General features: G+C 38.2%; 7 protein-coding genes across 7 annotated transcripts; 3 read left to right on the forward strand and 4 right to left on the reverse strand. All coding sequences in view use genetic code 12, as the record gives it.

Moving 5' to 3' along the window:
• Positions 1 to 1,566: 1,566 nt before the first annotated feature.
• Positions 1,567 to 3,648, reverse strand: KGF56_001101 (uncharacterized protein; the record flags this gene model as incomplete). The annotated part of the gene is made up of 1 exon (XM_049322189.1): positions 1,567 to 3,648. One exon carries the CDS (start codon positions 3,646 to 3,648, stop codon positions 1,567 to 1,569), a length of 2,082 nt encoding a protein of 693 aa, XP_049182004.1.
• A 319-nt stretch (positions 3,649 to 3,967) lies between these two features.
• On the reverse strand, positions 3,968 to 6,112 carry IRS4 (Irs4p; the record flags this gene model as incomplete). The annotated part of the gene is made up of 1 exon (XM_049322190.1): positions 3,968 to 6,112. The coding sequence occupies one exon, from the start codon at positions 6,110 to 6,112 to the stop codon at positions 3,968 to 3,970; it is 2,145 nt and encodes a 714-aa protein (XP_049182005.1).
• Positions 6,113 to 6,303: 191 nt separating this feature from the next.
• HBR3 (rRNA-binding endoribonuclease) lies at positions 6,304 to 8,004 on the reverse strand (the record flags this gene model as incomplete). Its single annotated transcript, XM_049322191.1, has 2 exons — positions 6,304 to 6,464; positions 6,618 to 8,004. 2 exons carry the CDS (start codon positions 8,002 to 8,004, stop codon positions 6,304 to 6,306), a joined length of 1,548 nt encoding a protein of 515 aa, XP_049182006.1.
• A 548-nt stretch (positions 8,005 to 8,552) lies between these two features.
• KGF56_001104 (glutathione S-transferase family protein) lies at positions 8,553 to 9,357 on the reverse strand (the record flags this gene model as incomplete). Its single annotated transcript, XM_049322192.1, has 2 exons — positions 8,553 to 9,270; positions 9,326 to 9,357. 2 exons carry the CDS (start codon positions 9,355 to 9,357, stop codon positions 8,553 to 8,555), a joined length of 750 nt encoding a protein of 249 aa, XP_049182007.1.
• A 2,144-nt stretch (positions 9,358 to 11,501) lies between these two features.
• On the forward strand, positions 11,502 to 12,387 carry GTT13 (Gtt13p; the record flags this gene model as incomplete). Its single annotated transcript, XM_049322193.1, has 2 exons — positions 11,502 to 11,548; positions 11,640 to 12,387. 2 exons carry the CDS (start codon positions 11,502 to 11,504, stop codon positions 12,385 to 12,387), a joined length of 795 nt encoding a protein of 264 aa, XP_049182008.1.
• Positions 12,388 to 13,028: 641 nt separating this feature from the next.
• On the forward strand, positions 13,029 to 14,300 carry KGF56_001106 (TauD/TfdA dioxygenase family protein; the record flags this gene model as incomplete). Its single annotated transcript, XM_049322194.1, has 1 exon — positions 13,029 to 14,300. One exon carries the CDS (start codon positions 13,029 to 13,031, stop codon positions 14,298 to 14,300), a length of 1,272 nt encoding a protein of 423 aa, XP_049182009.1.
• Positions 14,301 to 14,517: 217 nt separating this feature from the next.
• On the forward strand, positions 14,518 to 16,275 carry KGF56_001107 (sphinganine-1-phosphate aldolase; the record flags this gene model as incomplete). Its single annotated transcript, XM_049322195.1, has 1 exon — positions 14,518 to 16,275. The coding sequence occupies one exon, from the start codon at positions 14,518 to 14,520 to the stop codon at positions 16,273 to 16,275; it is 1,758 nt and encodes a 585-aa protein (XP_049182010.1).
• Between the last annotated feature and the right edge of the window lie 87 nt (positions 16,276 to 16,362).

The raw sequence follows: 16,362 nt of genomic DNA on the forward strand, positions 1-16,362 counted from the left end.
CGTATAGATCACTAGTACTGAGCTATAATTAGCCAGTTGTTTACTTCAAGAATCTGTGTATACTCCTAAAAAGGGGGGGAGGGAATTTCAATCAAGTAAAAGGCAAGGGAAAAAAAACCAATAGACAAAGTAGAAAAAGCCCAGTAAAAATTACTAAAAAAAGTGTTATTTCAAATAGACAGTGATGAAGAATATGAAAATCTACTATACTTTATTCTGCTTTAATGTAATATACTCTACTCTGCTCTATTCTATTCTACACTACTCTGCTCTATTCTATTCTACACTACTCTGCTCTGCTCTACTCTACTCTGCTCTATTCTATTCTATTCTACTTTAATATACTCTACTCCGCTCTACTCTCGGGTCTACTCTGCTCCACTTTACTTTCAATCTCCGTTATATCCTGTTGTATGTAGTATTCTCTGCTTTGTATCCTCTGCTTTGTTCTCTGCTTTGTATTCTCTGCTTTGTATTCTCTGCTTTGTATTCTCTGCTTTGTTCTCTGCTTTGTATTCTCTGCTTTGTATTCTCTGCTTTGTATTATCAGTGTATCATTTTCAATTGTTATGTCCCTCCAGTTTTTTTTTGGTCTGAGTCAAGAATGTCGATTATGTAAGTGATTATATAATCGTGACACTATCCACCAACACTATCGACCAACACTATCGAGCAACACTATCGACCAACACTATCGACCAACACTATCGAGCAGAGCGAGATAGTGTTGTAACAAGCTACTGAGTGTTGCTCCACTATCGACACTATCGAGCAGAGGGAGATAGTGTTATAACAAGCTACTGAGTGTTGTAACAGACTAGTTAGTGTTGTAACAGGCTATAGAGTGTTATAACAAGCTACTGAGTGTTGCTCCACTATCTCGCTCTGCTCGATAGTGTTGTAACAAGCTACTAAGTATTGCTCCACTATCTCGCTCTGCTCGATAGTGTTGTAACAAGCTACTGAGTATTGCTCCACTATCTCGCTCTGCTCGATAGTGTCATGACAAGCTACTGAGTATTGCTCCACTATCTCGCTCTGCTCGATAGTGTCGTGACAAGCTACTCAATAGTGTTGCACTTGGTTTTCTTTCCTACGGGTTTACTCGCTGCGCTCGCTACAAAGCCTCGATTAGAAAAATTTTAACAAGCTAGGAATCTTGAGTGACTTATTTGATACATTTGGGTTATCCCGTGTAATCTCAGATTTGCAACTAGCCAGCAACACTATAAAGTGTTGCTCGATAATGTACTCGATAGTGTCTACAAAGGGTTGCTCGATAATCTACTCGATAGTGTACTCGCGCCACATCACTTCCATATCTGGCAAAAAAACTCAATGCCAAACCATGTTTTTCACAGTTGTACAATGCCCCCTATCCAAATAAACCATACTTCTCAAAGTCGTTTGAAAACTCAACACAAAGCTCCCTATCCAAGTGTAAATCATGTTTCTCAGACTTACTTGTATGTAGTGCATACAAGTAAGTCCCTCACTTATACAAGATGATATATCAGTGCTGCTGAACAGTGCTACAACACTATCTCGCTTCGCTCGATAGTGTTGCTACAATGGGGTGGAATCTCTACTTATCCTATTACTAGGTCGACTACTGGACCCAGTAGATGTACTATTCTCCATAATTTGCTGTCTTTCATTACACAACTTATCAATTTTATCCTCAAGAAACGATTTCAAAAACTTATTTCTTGCTCTCAACCTCGTCAATTTATATTGATAATTGCTTAAACAATCACGATGAATCAAATCTGGTAGTTGAGCCAAACCTGGTAAAGCTAGCTTTCGCGCTAGCTTTTGATATTGTTGTTGCTTAACCTGATTCAATTTGTTCAATTGAGAAACTGCTTCAGTTGAACTTTCTTGATATTTTTGCCTCATTGTTTCTGTTTCATTATTGACTTTTTGATTTTCCGATTGCAATAAACTCAACTCTTTTTCAAGATCAGTTATTAATCTAGATTGTGCACTTAGAGTTTCTATGGTGATTTGGCCATCATCTGGCTTTGTTTTGTTATTCAACTCACTAATCTTATCATTTAGTTCAGATAGCTTATCCTGCTTCACTTTCAAATCATTCTCAAATCGTGATAGTTTCCGATCTAAAAATGACGCTTCTTCAGTCAATCTTCGAAATTTGGGGTAATTTTCAGCTATCAAATTCTCATCTTCATCAAAATGAACTTGTCTTGAAGTTTCAAGTTTCCTCTTAACTGGTAGTTCTATCTTCTCAATATGATCCACTTCCTCCTTGATTTCAATTAATTTCATTTGCAATAATTTCGATAATTGACAACTAAAATTCTCAATTGAAAGTTTTTGGCCAGTCTTCAGAAAATGACTAAAATCATTCTTAAAGCTTAGTTTTTTTCTCAATTTCTCTTCTGAATAATTCAAAACTAACTGATCATCGTACTTGGCTAACAAAGAAACTAACTCATCGGGCTGATCAATATTACTTACAAATCTCTTCATTTGAGCCCCATAATTATCATAGTAAAAATCGTTATCAAGATCCTCTTGAAGATTAAAATTGTTCACAACTAACGTATTCAAAACTTTTAGTCTCCATTCATGCAATTCGTTCTCTTCATCAAAACCGCCATGTCTAGGTTTAGCTATATGTAATTTCAAATGATCACTGGAATATATAGGCACAGGTATAAATATAGGGCAATTACTATCTGATCGTAGCATTTCGATACTTGGATTCGTTGCATCGATGTCACTGTCAAAGGAAAACACAAACTTATAACTCGTCGATGATGACTGGTTCATATAATTATTGTACAATTGTTGCTTTTGAATCAAATTGACAAAGACTGCTCCTTTGCCACCTCCTTCTTCTTCTCCTCCTCCTCCCCCTCCCCCTCCTCCTCTTTCTTCTCCTCCTTCTCCTCCTTCTCTCAGTTCATCTTTACAAAACTTTCGTTTATCATCATACAATTTTATATTACTAGAATTGGTATATCTCAAATCTTTCCCAATTATGATCCCTTCAATCAATTCCAATTCCTTGTTATTCTTAGCAACCACCAATATGGAATAAACTTCATCCCTTTTTTCCAGTATAAGCGAATCAATAATCTTGTTAAACAATTCGTATTTCCCCGACATAAGAGTCTGCAACTCATTAGTCTCCAGTAATAATAATTTTTTGGGGATAAAATGCTCAACAAGTAGCCCAGGGTTATTATTAACAACTGCCAATTTCTCAAAACATAACGAAACGAGTTCATGTGCATTCCCCGGAAACTCCATATCGCCATTGGCCTGGTCTGAAGAGTTGTCTCTGGAGGGAATACTAGATACTTGTAGTAAACTCTCAATATTGGATTTTTTTCTCCTAGCTTTCATTTCATTGAGTAATGTGTCACTAAACAAGTAAAGTAGCAGCTGAATGATCAATATCTGTATCCGACTAAGTCTTGTGGGTATGTGGAAAACCTTAGAACCAAATTGAGCCAATTGTTGCAAATTTATTCGTTGTTGTTCTTGTCCTTGTTGTTGTTGTTGGGAGCTTGACATTCTTGTCTCGCTCAACGTGTTGAAATTCCCACCATTGCTCAAACCATATTCATCCACATTGCCATATATTGACGACGGAGGATCCGTCGACAACATGTCCATCAAATTCATCCTCGAGCAACCAAATTTTTCTACCCAAGATCAAGGCTTCAATTCATGGAATAAAAGTATTGGAATCTTTAATTTTATTTTTTTTTTCGTAGACACTTTTATCAAATTTCTATTACTACTACGACACTATCGAACAGAGCGAGATAGTGGAGCACACTAGCCACCGATGCTGACTGACTGGCTACTAACTATTACTACTACTATTACTACAATTCTGCTTGTACTTAAAAAAAAAAAAAAAAAAGTCTATTAAAGAAACCCACTCCTCTTTCTGCATTGTATTCTTTCACTGCTTCTCTTCCACTTGCTTTCACTTCTTCCTTCTGAAGTTGATGTTAACGCCAATTCCATTAAGACTTTCCCATACTACAGGCTCAACTTTTTTAGGTAATTTTCTTCCATAAAGACACTGATCAACGAGCCACATCCCTACAAGGAATTCGTCTTTGTTCAATGTGCCATCTCTTCTAAAATCAACCAAGTTCCATATTTGCTCTAGTGTATCTTCCGGTAATCTGCTCCTATTCCAAATTCGTTTCACCACGGCATTGAGTATAAGCTGGTTTAATTCTATTGGTTCTATATTTGATGGTGGTTTGGCCATTACAGCCGTATCATCATCCTTACCAGACTGGCTTGGAGACGACTCTCCTTTTGTTTCTGGAGTAATTGTATTTGTCGATATAAGTGCGGCTTTCATGGAGTCGTCAAAGTGATCAAAATTACTCTTTGAAAAATCAGACATTGAGTAATTGACACCATGTAGCTTTGTTGTTATGAAATTTATGTAATTACCTTTATTGCTAACCCATACTCCTTCATATCTTTTACGCTCTTGTTCCGTTAAATAATTCAAGTCGTTATGGCTTTTCCATGGCTTATACTCGTTGAACTTTGATTTTCTCTCTTTTCTTTTATTCGTCTTTCTCATTGTTGTTCTAAACTGAACCGGTTGTGGCCCGCCTGTTAAAAGAGTTGAGGGACTGACTATTCTACTTCCGCTCTCGGAAGTATCTTCGACGTCTGCATCATCATCGTTATTGTTATCTCTAGTGTTATTACTATCTTCATCGCTATCGGGATCCAGAAAAACAACATGGTGCAGACCCTTATTCCTTTGATGATTGCTACTTCTAAACAATTTCTTTGAATGGTGGTGATGTTTGTGAATATCAGGAAACTGTATAAATTTCGAATCTCCTCTTTTAGTTTCACTTACAGAGTCATCGTTATCTGTAAAAGACATGGCATCGTCTAAGGGCGGTACAGGAATGTCACCACTAGAGAAAGTTTCAGCAGATTTTCCATGCAGTGTCATTTGGTGCATTAGCTCTACTGCACCAGGCGATGTCAGCTCATGTGAACCTAGATAATAATAGTCATCATCGCCACAACTCACATCTGCGGCACACTCTTCATCATAGAAAGACGGTGGTGGTTTGCGTCGTATATACGACTTCGATCTTTGTGATTCTGCTGGTAATTGTGACTTAACAGGCACGATAATACTTACATCATTGGCACTGCTTTCCTTATCATAATCAGTCACATCTAAAGTAATACCATGTCTTGCAGGTACTTGTTTCTTATTGTCATTATCTGTTGGTCCTCCTGACTCAAATGACGAGTATGAGCTATTATACGATGGGTCATATCGAATCCCCGTATTTGTATCCATTGAGTTTTTGTTCAATTCAATTCCGGGTGAAAGTCCAATACTGGTGTTGGTGTTACTAGCAGTCAATTTCCTATTACTATCTGCTGGTTGTTGTTGCTGGTGGTGGTGGTGTTGTTGTTGTTGTTGTTGCTGTTGTTGACCTCTCGTCATATCACTCAAACCGTATTTCCCAAAATCATTTTCGCTCATCTTTGCGTTATTCAGCACTTTTGATTTCTCATTAAGCGATGTTTTCAAGCTGCGAAGCATCTCTTGAGGCGAATAGTTTACAGATAATCTTTTGGAACTAGCATCATTAACAATTGCTTTTGAGTCTATCGAATTCTTGACATTGTAGATCATATCTCTTGGGGAATGGGGCAGGTATTTCGGCAGTCGCAAAGCTTCAGCACGAACGTGTCTCGCTGGTAGTTCAAAATATTCTCCGCTACAATTATCACTATTCAACTCTGGTGATGACATATATGCTTTGGGGCTTCCCCTCACCTGTGTATCTAATTTTAACGGTGGACGCGGCGACGTGGTGGCCGAAGATGACGACACATCTGAAGAATAATTCCCACATTTCCTATTTGTCACAGACAGCGGAGTGCATACTCGGGAATGGCCTGGTTTTGCCGATGGTTGTAGTCTACTTCGTGATTTTTTTGATGCTTCCGATAATGAGTATATGGAATTTGCATCTCTCGTATTCAGACTCAGCTGAAGCTCTTCTTTCTTTTTCCCAGCATTAAACGCAGCTAAAGCTGCAGCACTTGCAGCAGAATCGTTGGCCATTCCCCTCTACCGTGAGTCAAGAGGAAAAGCAACCTTCTCTATTCGTATATATAGATATATATATCCATATATATCATCTAAAAGATGCCCATATATAAACCTTTTTTTTTTTTCTTTCTCGCTTTGTTTGTTTTATCTGATATTCCAAAACCAGTGCAAGTACTTTTTTTATAATGCAATAATTCTGAACACTATTGAGCAGAGCGAGGTAGTGGAGCGGCACTAGCAACACTGGCAACACTGGCAACACTGGCAACACTGGCAACACTGGCAGCACTGGCAGCACTGGCAGCACTGGCAACACTGGCAGCACTGGCAACACTGGCAACACTGGCAGCACTGGCAGCACTAGCTATTAATTGATGCTAGTGATTATTCTATTAATTGATGCTAGTGATTATTCTATTAATTGATGCTAGGGGTTATTCTATTGATTGATGCTAGGAGTTATTCTACTTTTTCTACTTTCTCTTACCTTTTGAAGAGTTTACGAAACGTCCCTTACCTACACGGACGCCCGAAGGTCTTATAGTATTTACTGTACCAAAGGGACTTGCATAGTTATCTGCACTTCCACCTCCGATCCAATCTTGTAACAATTTTTCATGCTGTCTCCTCTCCCAATCGTCATTCTTCAAGGCCTGCTGGTACTCCTTTTGGTCTTCTCTTAGGAGTAGCGGGTTTTGTTGGGATTTGTGTCTGTTTTGTTTATTATGCTGAAATCCTCCTTTTCCTTGTAATCGTTGCTGGTTTTTACTCAAAGGTGACGGTATCGAGTATTTATCACCTCTCTTTATCCATTGGAAATTTGCTTTCAAGTGAGGTGTCACTTTGCCTGTTTTACTGTCTACAGATACAGCACATCTTATCAATGTATCGCCACCGCATTTGGGACAAAAATGTTTAGGTCTTCCGTCCTTGCTAATTGGTGTTAATCTAAAGCATGCATGACATCTGTACATATAATTACGCACTCGTTTGATTTGTTTTCCTGACATGGCATTTAGTAACTTTATTCCGAGTTGCATGGCTACATTTTGACATGCAAAATCGCCCGTGGCAAGAACAACCTTGATTTTTGCACCATTGTTTAATGTATCTTGAATCTGTTCATTCTTATCTTTTAAAATTTCCTCCTGTAAATTGTCGGGTGTGATCCATTCGCCATCGTCGTCTGACTCATTATACTCTTCACCAATACATTGAGAAGCTTCCTCGTTAGACTCTTTACCAACACTTTGAGAAGCTTCCTCGTTAAACCCTTTACCAACACTTTGAGAAGCTTCCTCACTTGCACCTTCTTTTGATACAGTAGTTTCTACTTCTTCCTTCTCGTTTGTAGCAGCAGCAGTTAAGGCTTTCTCTAAATCATCGTCATTCAAGTCTTTACCTCCGGCTTTCTCTTGTAACTTTTGCAACTCGGCTTCTCTCTTTTCACGTTGTCTCTTGCCACCTCTTTTACGACCTTTCTTAACGGTAACAAACGCACCATCGCTATCCCCTGTTTTTGAAATCGGATTATCCTCAACAACGGTTTCTTTCTGGTTTTCCAACACTTCTCCTGGAAAACTCCTCAACTTCCCACCACTCTTTATTTCTAACTCATATGCTAATGCAATAATGTGTAAATCATTAACAGATAAAACACTATAATCACCAGTCAATTTAGCAAATCTAACAACTTTATCAATACAATCTTGATCGGGTTGTTTTATTTTTAGGCGATCACCCCATATAACTAATTGTTGCCGGACTTGTTCATCTTTCAACTCTGAATGAACTCCTGGAGTTGTGTAAAAATTATTTCCAATTTGCTGTAAATTTGTAGCTGGTTGGGTAATCAACGGCCCGGCATCTAAGACAACCGTCTCGATATGTTTATTGCTTGTCATTTTGAATCCTCAAAATGTGGAGCTCGAGAAAGTTAGAGGGGGGGGGGAAGGTGGAGGGTGGAGAAGGGTTATCTTACATATCGGGGTAGAAAATTTCGCACAATATGAGATGAGATGAGGTAGTATGACCATTAGTGGAAGTATGTGCGGCTTGGAGGCACATTTTTTTTTGGGTTTGGGTGTTACTGATTATGAAGCTCTTTTCGACTTTGACTAGTGAAAACACTATCGAGCAGAGCGAGATAGTGTAGTAGAGCTTAGTAGCCTGTTACAAAACAATCTCGCTTTACTCGATAGTGGAGCAGTACTTTGTAGCCTGTTATAAAACAATCTCGCTTTGCTCGATAGTGGAGCAGTACTTTGTAAACTAACTTTATAGTGTTTTGTTCAAAAAGCAAGGGGCAGGAAGAGGGGGGGGTACTACATGTTGGAGAAATAGAGAGATAAAGGATTCATATCAAACGATGGACGATCAATTTCACCCATTGCTACATACAAAAGGAAAATGGTGGTGTGTTATATTTGTGAGCCCGCGCGCTGAAACAAAACTAAATATTTGGCTTGGTAGTCTCATACTGAGCAACCAATTCGTTAGCCTTAATAAAATTAGGCTCATTGTCGATATTCTTACTCCAAGCACTCAAATTTGGCCACATTTTGTCGATATCTGCGAAACCTATCGATCTAGCAGTATCCTTATTACTAAAAATATTTGTCAAAATGGGAAAACTCAAAATGATATCGGCACCAGTCAATTTTTTACCAACAAAATATTTCGAGCCTGCCTTGTTTTGTTTGCTCAAAATTCCTTCCAAAAAATCCAAGTTCTTCTTGGTTTCTGGAAAATAGTACTGATCATCAATACCCTTGACCAATAATCCCATGAGAAATCTTGTTCCAAAAGGAGCCCTTTTTTTGGCAAATGAGTGCACTAAAAGAGTAACTAAATTTGGTTGAAGAGTACCTTCAGAATAGTGAAGGAAATAATCAACTTCACGTTGCTCACGGGGATCCTCGGGTACTAAGGTATGTTTGTGGTCGTAATTTTGCAAAAGATATTGAAAAATATGACCAGTCTCGGCAATAATCTCACGTTCGCCATTTGCCTTGATAATTTCAATTACTGGTGATTTTCCTAATGGGTGGATTTTTTCCAATTCCTTTGGTGCTCTAAACTCTTTATCCCTTTTATATACTTTAAGCTCAAAGGGAACACCCAATTCCTCTAATAACCAAACGATTCTTTGAGATCTCGAATAGTTCAACCTATAACTGGTCAGTTATGTTTTGCCAAACCTAATCAAATACGTATGTTACATACCAGTGAACTATTATTTTGTCACCCTCAGACATATTTTAAACTGGTAACTTTTATTTGAAAGAAATGGAAAAAAAAAAAAATTTAAAAAGAAAAGTTGAGAATGGTTATATTGAGCCTTATATACAAACCTCCCTCCTTCTCCTTCTCCTCCTCTTCCACCACCATGGATTTCGAACTGATGTCATTATTGTTGGCGCAAACGCAATCAATAATCATGTGAATGCAAATTTAGATGTTGCGCGTATAGAGCTTTTCTAAGAAGGGCGGGTGGAAAAAAAGGCTGAGGAGTGGCTGGTATTAGAAAGTATAAACGGGGCGGAGAAAAAAGAAATAGTAAGAAAAGACCCTTTCTCCTTATTTTGTCGTTGTGTTGTGTAGCCTAGTATTGTGAGACATGTATCAATGAATGAAGGTTTTATTAAACACCGTTTAGGATATGTCCTATTGAGTTTGAATTGCTTTCCTAATTTGTAAAATGATGCATGTGGGATAATGCGTGAGGCACTTGCAAAAATGCGGTGTGTATTAAGGATGGTGAATAGAGAACACAAAAACCGCAAAAGACGGATATTCATTAGGAGTGGCTATTCATTATGAGTGGCTATTTCTTATATACTCTCCTTCTCCTTGAAAGTAGCCTCTCTGGATAAATTTCGAATTAATCACAAAACAGAATATCGAAGCAGTACTTGTGATAACTTTGCAACTTTGATTGAGAGTAAGCAAGTCCTACCCTATTCAAAGACTGTTTTCTTTTTTTTTTTTGTTTTTTTTTTCAAAGATTACTTATTTTTTCTGGTTGCAAAAAAAAACTTTTGTTCATTTTAAGGCAAATATTATGCGGATAATAATTGGCGACACTATCGAGCCGAGCGAGAGAGACTAGATGAGTAAAACGAGTCTTGTTGATAAAAACTAGCTGAAAGAGAAGGAATTTAGTCGATAGTGAGCAGCACTTATGGCTTGTTAAAACAATGACTAGCTCTGCTCGATAGTGTCGCTCGATAGTGGTTAAATTAGAGTCTAATTTAATATAGTTTAAGAAGATGTTGCCTTTTCTCACATAAATTAACCTCATTAAGATGTAGTGGGTATTTAGACAAATTTTCGCAGCAGCTGTTTCCAGTCCCCTTATTACTCTTTTGGATATATCAAGAATGAAATATTACCACTCCCCAAAACTTCTAAAGAAGTACGATTCAAAACAGCAATATTTTTTCTCCCTAGATGATAAAAAGGAAAAATGAATTACAAATGGCGCATTAATGGTATAAACAAATAGTACCAGTAAATGTGATTTTTCTCTTTCAATATGTAAGGCTAACAAAGAATTTTACATGGTAAAACGCCAGTTTGGAAAATACCTCCTATGTGGTTAAATCCATACTATTTTTCTCTTTTCCTCACCCCATTATTTTCCCTTCCGTTACTATTCCCTCCCCCCCCCCCTTCAGCAGACCCCCGGACCAAATCCTTCTCCATCTTGATATTAGAGTGTTGAAAAATAACAAACACCACTCTGAGACAGATTTAAAGTGTTTTTTCTTATCATTGTTTCAAAAACAACTATTAAAAATAGTGGAGAATTATTTTTGAGCTTTCTTGCCTCCCCTCTTCAATTTGTGGCTTGGATTTTAAACTTTAGCGAAGTCAAAAAAAAAAAAACAGAGATACACAGGAGTAAATCACACAAAAATAATCATCTATTGAGATAATGTGTAATATTGAATAAAGTTTTCCTACTTAAAATGTAAACCTGCTTTCCTTTTGTATAAGTCTCAACATAGAGAATACTAGTTCAGTGCTTTTATTGGCTAATATTTCAATTCACAGGTATTGGATACTCAGCAACGGCTCTTTCCCCTTCTTTTTTTTTTTTTTTTTTTTTTTTTTTCCTCGTTCTGATCAGCACCCTTTTTCATTTCTTCTTCAACAGATTGTTTCCTAATTAGGCAAAATAATTTTTTGACTTTTTAACAAAATGAAGAAGGAACTATAACCATAATCTACCAACTACCAAATTAAGATAAAAAAATGGTACAAGGGCATAATTCTATCTTGTACCTTATAAGAAGTAACTGACTAGAATAGGGAAACGCTGTTTATATATATATATATGATGATACATCCCTTTTTTTTTATATGTATATTGTAATTCCTTTATTACTAGCCAAACATGATCCATCAGCCAGGCCACCCAGAAGACAGATTTATATTACACTGGTATGCACATAATAGCTAGCATCCATATTTCAAAAAATTGATTTTTTTTCTTTTTCTTTTCTCATATACTAACTTTAGATTACACATCTAGGCTTGACGACTCTCGTGCGCAAAGAATATTGTGGATACTTGAGATCTTACAACTAGACTATGAAGTGAGAATATACTTGAGACATCCACAAACGTGGCGTGGTCCAACACAATTATTTGACGTTCACCAGACTGGTAAGTCGCCAATTGTGGAAATAATACATGGCGACGGAAGGCCTCCAATCAAGATTGCTGAAAGTGGGTTTATAATCCTGTATATTCTTAGAAATTACGATCCAAACTATATCTTAACTCCAACTGATCCAAATGAGCAACTTGAAGTTGAATACTGGCTACATTACAGCGAGGGGTCATTGCAACACCTACAAATGGCATTGTTGATAAATTCAGTAGCCAAGCATATAGCACCTCGTGGGTTAAAAAGCGTTGCAAATTTAGTAGCCAAGGGGATAAATAACGGGTACTATGTCCATGAGTGGAGGATGAATATGCAGTATTGTAATGATAGATTAGCCGAAAACGGCACGGGTTTCTTTGTTGGGAATAAATTAACCGCTGCAGATATTATATTGAGCTTCCCAATATATGAGAACATATTTGATAATTTAGAAGGCGTGAAGGATTGTATTCACGAAAAAAGAGATTTGAGAAAGGTATGGCCATATTTGGCTAAATGGTGCCGAATGATAAAAAATATACCATCTTACAAGAAAATCAACCAAATGATGGATGAGGAAGTGGAGGATTTGATTGCACTCGATCCCAAATTTGACTATGCTAAGGAGTAAGGGGCAAAAGCTTGTAGAAATTATGTCAATTGTTAATGAATGAATAAGTATTGTATTTTAAAGATTGCAAAAAAATTGTGGGGTGAGAATTTAAAACCCCATGTATTAAACTGGCTTTGAAAGAAGCGCGCAATCAAAAAAAAAAAAAAAAAAAAAAAAACATTTATTTTTTTTTGTACAGAGCTCTAATGTAAGGAAAAAAGTACTTCTTGGAAAGTTAGTTGCTCTCTTTCTCTCTCTCTCTCTCTCTCTCTCTCCAAAACCATGGGACTAAATGAAGCTTAATGAGGCCCATACCATTAGCCTTCTTGCCTTAATGTCAATGGCTTTTTTTTTACATTGACTGTTGGAAATTGTGGACATAATATGCGATAAGGAAAAAAGTTGTATTAGTAATAATAATTTGCAGCCACGATGATTTAATGTGTGGCGTATGAAAATGTATGTGAAATCAATTAATTGGCAAAATGAATTCATAATCAAAGAGTGGTGAGTCCACAATTTAGTAGAAACCCCCCTCCCCCTCCCCCTCGATCTTGACCTCATATATTGGGATATAAATATAAGACATCTGTATTAACAATTTTTTGGTTCTCGAATTTATAGCTAATCCTCAATTATACGTCATACTGAAACTGAAAATGGCACCATCTCTAATAACTAACAACGAGCCTTCTGATATTCAATATACAGTAGAAAAATTGGCAGCCTTAAAACCTATTGGCTGGTCTAAATCTACTAAACAACAAATATCTGGCTATGACCCGGAATGGGCTGATAAATTACCTGAGACCACGAAAGAAAGATATGCGAAATATGACATCGACACTAGTAAGGGATACCCATATATACCAACAAGTGACAAAATCCCGAAATTTGTTGATGAGGCGCATGCTATCAGAAACGAAGAGTTTCCATTTATTGAACGCGGCAAGAATGCTGATCCTGAGAAGAAAGCGTTGTTTGGTGCAGCCAAAGATGTTATCAACTTGACACCTTATATTGGTACTGAGATTGTCGGCTTGCAATTGGCGGATCTTGACGATAAACAAAAAGATGAGTTGGCATTGTTGATTGCTGAAAGAGTCGTGGTTTTCTTTAAAGATCAAGACTTGTCGCCACAGAAACAATTGGAATTGGGTCATTACTGGGGACAAGTTGAAGTTCACCCACAAGCTGCTAGAATAAGCCCAGAGTATAATGGCGTAACTGTGATTTGGCAAGAATACCAAAATGACAGAACTGGTTTAGGATTGAGTTTTCAAAAGTCCAAAAGGGGTAATTCACAATGGCATAGTGACTTGGTACATGAATTTCAAACTGCCGGTATTACTCATTTACATCAAGATTCCACTCCCGATGTTGGCGGTGAAACCATTTGGAGTTCAACTTATGGTGCCTATGACAAATTGTCGCCCTCTTTCAAGAAATTTTTGGATGGTAAAACTGCTATTTACAAGAGCGCTCATATATATTTAGACCGGGAAAACCCATTAAGAGGACCAAAACATGTTGAAAGAGAACACCCAATAGTGAGAACCCACCCTGCTACTGGTTGGAAATACTTGTTTGTGAATCGTTCAATGACAGTTAGAATTGTTGGTTTGTTACCAGAAGAGTCTGATTTGATTTTGAACTACTTGTACTCTGTAATTGAAGAAAATAGAGATATTCAAGTTACCTTCAATTGGCAGAAACAAATTCCTGGATTAAAGTCGAAAAATGAGGGTAAAAAGACCTATAGAGGTACATCAGCACTTTGGGACAACAGAATTGCTAATCATAATGTAATTCATACAAACGAAAGTATTCATGGTCGTCATGGCACACGTGTTACTTCATTAGCCGATACAGGTTATTATGATCCAAACTCAAAAAGCCAAAGAGAATCTCTAGGCTTGGAATTGGACTAGATGAACTATTTTAGTATTAAACTTAATATTACAGAAAGTAGTTTTTTGTTTCTTTGGCGTATTGTTTTATCTCCCCCCCTCCCCCCCTCCTCCACATTTAATCGCCGTTTGTGCCGGCCGGAAAAATTCTCCCGCATAAACTCAGAACTTGTAACTTGTACCTCGTAATCTGTAACTTGTAACTTGTAACTTGTCCTTTCTTCTTCTACACAGAGCAATGCCTCCAGTGGATATAACTTTTGTGTGGCCTCGGAGTATAGAGGATATACCTAGAGCATTATGGACGTTGCATCACCAAGCAAGGCTTTACCTTCTAGTAAAGTACTTTTCGTCCAATGATAAATTATGGGGATTGGTATACCTATTAAGAGATCTATTTTTCATTTATCTTGTATACACACGGTTAGCTGATGTGGCGAGGGTGGTTTGGGGCTATGGCGTCATTGGCTCGTTGAGGAAACTATACAGAACTGTATGTGCGCTGGTTTCATCTAGAGTCTTGTCTCTACCGTTTATCAAGAGCAAAATCGACAAGGAGTTAAATAGCACATTGCAAAAGATCGAAAAGGAGCTTATGAAGAACAGCGATGATCTACAGCAGTTTGCGGAATTGCCATCTCACGGGTTATCCAAGGAGGATACTATTTCGGAGTTGGTCAAATTGCAACAGATGAAGCATTGTGATTGGAATAACGGGAGGGTTAGCGGCGCCGTATACCATGGCGGAGGGGCATTATTGCAGTTGCAACTGGAAGCTTACCACAAGTATAGTGTTGCGAACCAATTGCACCCAGATGTTTTCCCCGGCGTTCGGAAAATGGAAGCTGAGGTAGTGGCAATGGTGTTGGCCATGTTCAATGGGCCAGAGGGTGCCTGTGGGTGCACGACATCAGGCGGCACCGAGTCATTGTTGTTGACGGGATTAGCTGCAAGAGAGTACGGAAAAAGATACAAGGGAATAACCCGACCCGAGGTGATTGCACCGGTAACGATACACGCAGGGATCGAAAAAGCATGTTACTACTTTGGTATGAAGTTGCACAAAGTGGATTTGGACCCTGTCACTTTCCAAGTTGACGTAAGAAAAGTTAAACGATTGATCAATAGGAATACCGTGTTGCTCTGTGGGTCAGCTCCAAACTATCCGCACGGTATAATCGACAATATCGAGGAACTCTCCAAGTTAGCAGTGAAATACGACACCCCATTACACGTGGACGCATGCTTGGGATCGTTCATAGTACCATTTTTGGAATCAACAAAAGTGCATGGTGAAGATTGTAAGTTGCCGATATTTGACTTCAGGTTGCCAGGAGTCACGTCCATTTCATGTGACACGCACAAATACGGATTTGCGCCCAAGGGGTCATCCATAATCATGTACAGAAGTTCCAAATTACGTGAATGTCAATACTACATATCGAGTGATTGGACAGGGGGGATGTATGGATCGCCCACGTTGGCAGGATCGAGACCGGGCGCGTTGATGGCAGGGTGCTGGGCGACCATGGTGAGTATCGGCAAGGATGGATATAAGAAAAGTTGCGTTGATATAGTTCTGACAGCAATGAAGTTCAAAAGGACAGTTGAAGAGGACCCAGTATTGTCGGAGTATTTGGAGGTTATTGGTGACCCACTAGGTTCTGTTGTGTCGTTCAAAGTAAAGCCAGACAAGATATCGAGCTTGTCGATTTACGGGTTGGGAGATCTATTGACCAAGAAAGGATGGCACTTTTCAACATTACAGAACCCACCGGCGTTACACTTTGCATTTACTCGACTCACCAGCGCTGTTATTGACGAGTTGATCAGTGATTTGGTAAGCTGTACAAAGGAAGCAGTAGAGATTGGTAAAAAGGACAAGAAACAGCAAGGAGACACAGCAGCGTTATATGGAATAGCAGGAAGTGTTCATACGGCTGGGTTGGCCGACAAGTTGATTGTTGGGTTTTTAGATACATTGTATAAGATATAGGAGACGACGACAGAAAAAGAAGCAACTAACAACTTTAGAGGATTTTATAGCGAAACTTTGCACATTGGTGTACATAACGAAGTGACA

The sequence above is a fragment of the Candida oxycetoniae genome (assembly GCF_023343755.2).
Source record: "Candida oxycetoniae strain CBS 10844 chromosome Unknown scaffold4, whole genome shotgun sequence".
Classification (NCBI taxonomy): Eukaryota; Fungi; Ascomycota; class Pichiomycetes; order Serinales; family Debaryomycetaceae; genus Lodderomyces; species Lodderomyces oxycetoniae.